The 3,510-nt window shown below is 70.8% G+C and overlaps 1 protein-coding gene across 1 annotated transcript; it reads left to right on the top strand.

The window, feature by feature from the left end:
- MNEG_10662 (hypothetical protein) lies at nucleotides 1-2,957 on the top strand (the record flags this gene model as incomplete). Its single annotated transcript, XM_014040864.1, has 6 exons — nucleotides 1-172; nucleotides 278-596; nucleotides 774-1,014; nucleotides 1,229-1,336; nucleotides 1,480-1,802; nucleotides 2,120-2,957. The coding sequence occupies 6 exons, from the start codon at nucleotides 1-3 to the stop codon at nucleotides 2,955-2,957; spliced, it is 2,001 nt and encodes a 666-aa protein (XP_013896318.1).
- Between the last annotated feature and the right edge of the window lie 553 nt (nucleotides 2,958-3,510).

The raw sequence follows: 3,510 nt of genomic DNA, 5'->3' as shown, positions 1-3,510 counted from the left end.
ATGGATCCGCAACGGCAGATCCTGTATGAAGAAGTGCCGCTGGGAGAGCTTGATTACGGGGAGGCGTCTTCATCACTAAGCGATGCAGAGGATCCCGGCGTCTGCAGCGTGCTGCGCATTGCCGCGCTCAAGGCGGTCGGCGCCGTCGATGAGCGGGAGCCAGGTCGAGCAGGTGCGAAAGCGCGCACAGTAAGTATTCTCGCATGTCGATCGCACCATAATGCAGCAATGCCGTGATGACAAGGTGATTGCTGCAAATGCCATGCTTCCTGCTCAGGCCTGGAGCTCGAGCTCTCGCCGAGCGGCGCCTCGGCCGCCATCGTCGATCGGGGCCGCCAGCGCGTCTCGTTGCTGTCATCCGCCGACCGCTTTCGGCGCGCAGCTGCGACCTTTGAGCCGCTGCCCGTCTCTCTGGACGGCTGCGAGGCGCCTGACCTGATCACTGGGGTGTGGTGGGGCACGGCTGCATCGGCGGCGGGAGAAGGCGACAGCGGTGGCAGCACGCACGCAGCCGACTGCAAAGGGGATGCCGGCGGCGACGCCGGCGAGCGCCTGCTGGTGGTGTGCCAATCCTCCTGCCTGTACATCCTCGATCGGTGCGCCGGCGCCGCTTGTTGGCAGGGACCCAAGCTCGCAGCAGCTGCTGGCTGACGGCAGTCACAGGGGCTTGTGCGAAAGGCGCACCACCTGCCGTTAACTTGCGTCCTGGCCTCTGTCGGGCCACGAGCACCGACTGCTGTTTCTACGCATCCCGTTGCACTCCCTGCTGGCAGTCGCGGAGGCGTCCTGCGCCAGTGGGAGGTTGACGCCCCCTGGGCGCGCCTCAAGGTGGTGGCCGGCGCCTTTGGCCCCAGCAGCAGCCTGCTGCTGCTCACCGCCGCGCGCGTGCTGTATTGGGTGCACCTGGACGGGAGCAGCGGCGGTCACGGCGGGGGTGGCGGTGTGGCGCCCGTGCAGGGTAGTGCTGTTGGTGGTGGCGGCGAGTGCTGCGACTTCGACAAGTTCAGCGTTAAGGTGGGGAGGAGGGCGTGGTGATGAACGTTTTCGTGTTGACCAGGACCACTCGGGTCCGTGGGGCGCGGGCCACTCTGCCTGATGCAGCAGCCTGCCACGCAGCCGCAGCTTCAGCCGCAGTGGCACACCCACCGCTGGTGCTTCATCGGGACGTCGGTGTTCTGACCCCCAGCGATTCTGCACCGCAGCATTCCTGCACCCCGCAGCACTTCAGCACTCCAGCACTCCAGCACTCAAGCAGCAGCAGCGGCAGCAGCAGGAGCAGCAGCAGCAGGAGCAGCAGCAGAAGATGGAGGGCAGATGCGACACTCACATCTCGCTGGTGACGGCAGCATCCGCCCCTCGCTCGCCCCAGACCCTGGGGCCAGACCAGATTCGTGTCAGATGGCCCCCCTCCCGTCAGCCCCGCAACAGCCCTGTCACACCGACCACCCCCCCCCCCTCCTGCCGCGCCTCCCCACGCAGCGCCACCACGGCACCGTGCGCTGCCTGGCCTACGAGCCCCGCTCGCGCACCCTGCTGGTCGGCGGCGACGGGGGAAACGCTGCAGACCCCTGGGACGACGCGGAGCGCTCTGACGCGTCCGCGCGCGTCACACTGTCGCTGTGGCGGCTGGGGGAGCGGGGGCAGCTGCAGCTGCAGGGCAGCTTCGGCCGGCCGCGCGGCGCCGGCTGGGCAAAGGCGGTGGTGGGTGCTGTGCTGGGGGCGCACCGGGCGCCGCCGCGGCCGTGGGGTGTGAACCTGAGTCCCCTGGGGGAGTACGCAGCGCTGACGACCCACATGGGCAGGTGGGCTGGGCTGCACGGAGTTGTTTTGTGTTTGGGCAGGGGGCGGTAGAGGAGGGGGGGACTCAGGGACAGGTGTTTTCATGTACCTGAGTGAGGGAGGGGGGCAAGCAGGGGAGGGAGGGAGGTCACGTGACACCCAGAGGGGTTGCTTCGCATGCACTGGTACATGGCGGGGTTTGGAGTCGTGCGGACGGGCCGAGGCTGGGCAGCGCCTTGCCGGAGCCTCGCCTGATTTGTGGCGGTGCGCGTATGTATGGATGGCAGCTGCGGGCAGAGCTGACACGCGCGCTGGGTATGCCCTCACGCCGCCGAGGCAGGTGCGTCATCGTCTCCATGGCCAACGGCCGCCCCGTCGACGCGCGCGTCGAGTTCGCCGGCCGGCGCGCCCCCGCGGCCGCCTCGCGCGCCGCCGACGGCCCCGCCGCCCTGCTCGGCCCGCGCCCCGTTTCTCTGGTTTCGGGTGTGGCGGGCGCGGCCTGGTGGACCCCGTGTGACCTGGCGGTGGCCTCCGCCTCGGGCGCAGTCGCCGTGGCCAGGCTGCCGGGCGCGCTCAACGTGCTGGGGGACTGCCCCCTCGGCTTCGGGCCCGGCGCAACCGTTGCCGCGTGCCCGCAGCCGCCGGGCGCGGCGGGCGCGTGTGGGCCCTGTGGCGGCCGGGGGCTGCTGGTGCTGGTACCGCTGCCGCCGCGCGGCGCAGGCGGCGGAGGACGGGTGGGTGCGGGCGGAGACGGCGCGCGGTCGGGCCTCAGCGCCATCGACGCCGCTGTCGCCGCCGCAGCAGCAGCAACGCAGCAATCGCCGCGCGCAGAGCAGGCGGGCGCCGCGGCAGGCGGGGGCGGTGTTGCGTGCTGGCTCGCGTCCAAGCTGGGCGTGGCCGAGGAGGTTGCCGCGTTGTCTCCCTTGGACTGCGGCGAGGCAGCCGCGCCGCGGCGCGCGCCACCTCCGCCGCCGCGCGGCTGGCGTCTGCTGCTACTCGCGGAGCGCACGCCGGCGCAGATGGTGCAGGTGCACCTGCGGGCGCGCGACTGGGGCAGCGCGCTGCAGCTGTGCAAGGCGGCAGGGCTGCACCCCGACGTGGTGTACCGCGCGCGGTGGGCGGCGGCGCCCGTCAGCAAAGTCAACATCCAGGTGGGCCGGTTTGAGCGTCATTTGTGATTTCATCCGTGCTCGTGTCCAAGTTTGTATGTACCGTGTCCACATTTGCGCGTGCATGCGCCATGCACATGGGTGTGGGGCGTGTTGAGGCCGTGTTGAGACCGGGCTGTGTGTGTGGCTGATCAGCTGCCAGTGTCAATACCGTACACACCTCATGCATCTACCTGGCCCGCCACAGGACAACCTGGCCCGCATCGCCGACCGCCGCTGGGTGGTGGAGGAGTGCGTCAGCCGCCTCGCCCCAGACTACGAGTCACAGCGACTGCTCATCAACTACGGCCTGCGGGAGACGGACAGGCACGTGGGGCCCAAGGCGGCAGCGGCTGCGGCTGCAGCGACTGCAGCTGCCATGGCAGGGGCGGGCTCGCCGGTGGCGACAGCTAGTTATGCGCCGGCGGCGGCGGGTGCGGATGGGTCGGAGCAGCGGCGGACGGAGCTGCTAGGGGGTGCGGGGCCGGCGGGGGCTGTGGCGGGGGCGGCGGCCGGGGCAGCGCAGTGGAGCGCCGCCAGCATAGGGCGCGACGGGCGGGAGGCGCGATGGTGGCGGTGGCGG

Source organism: Monoraphidium neglectum, assembly GCF_000611645.1.
Source record: "Monoraphidium neglectum strain SAG 48.87 unplaced genomic scaffold scaffold02410, whole genome shotgun sequence".
In the NCBI taxonomy this organism is placed as follows: Eukaryota; Viridiplantae; Chlorophyta; class Chlorophyceae; order Sphaeropleales; family Selenastraceae; genus Monoraphidium; species Monoraphidium neglectum.
The sequence above is the reverse complement of the archived record's forward strand: the minus strand, read 5'-3'. Positions and strand labels throughout refer to the sequence as shown.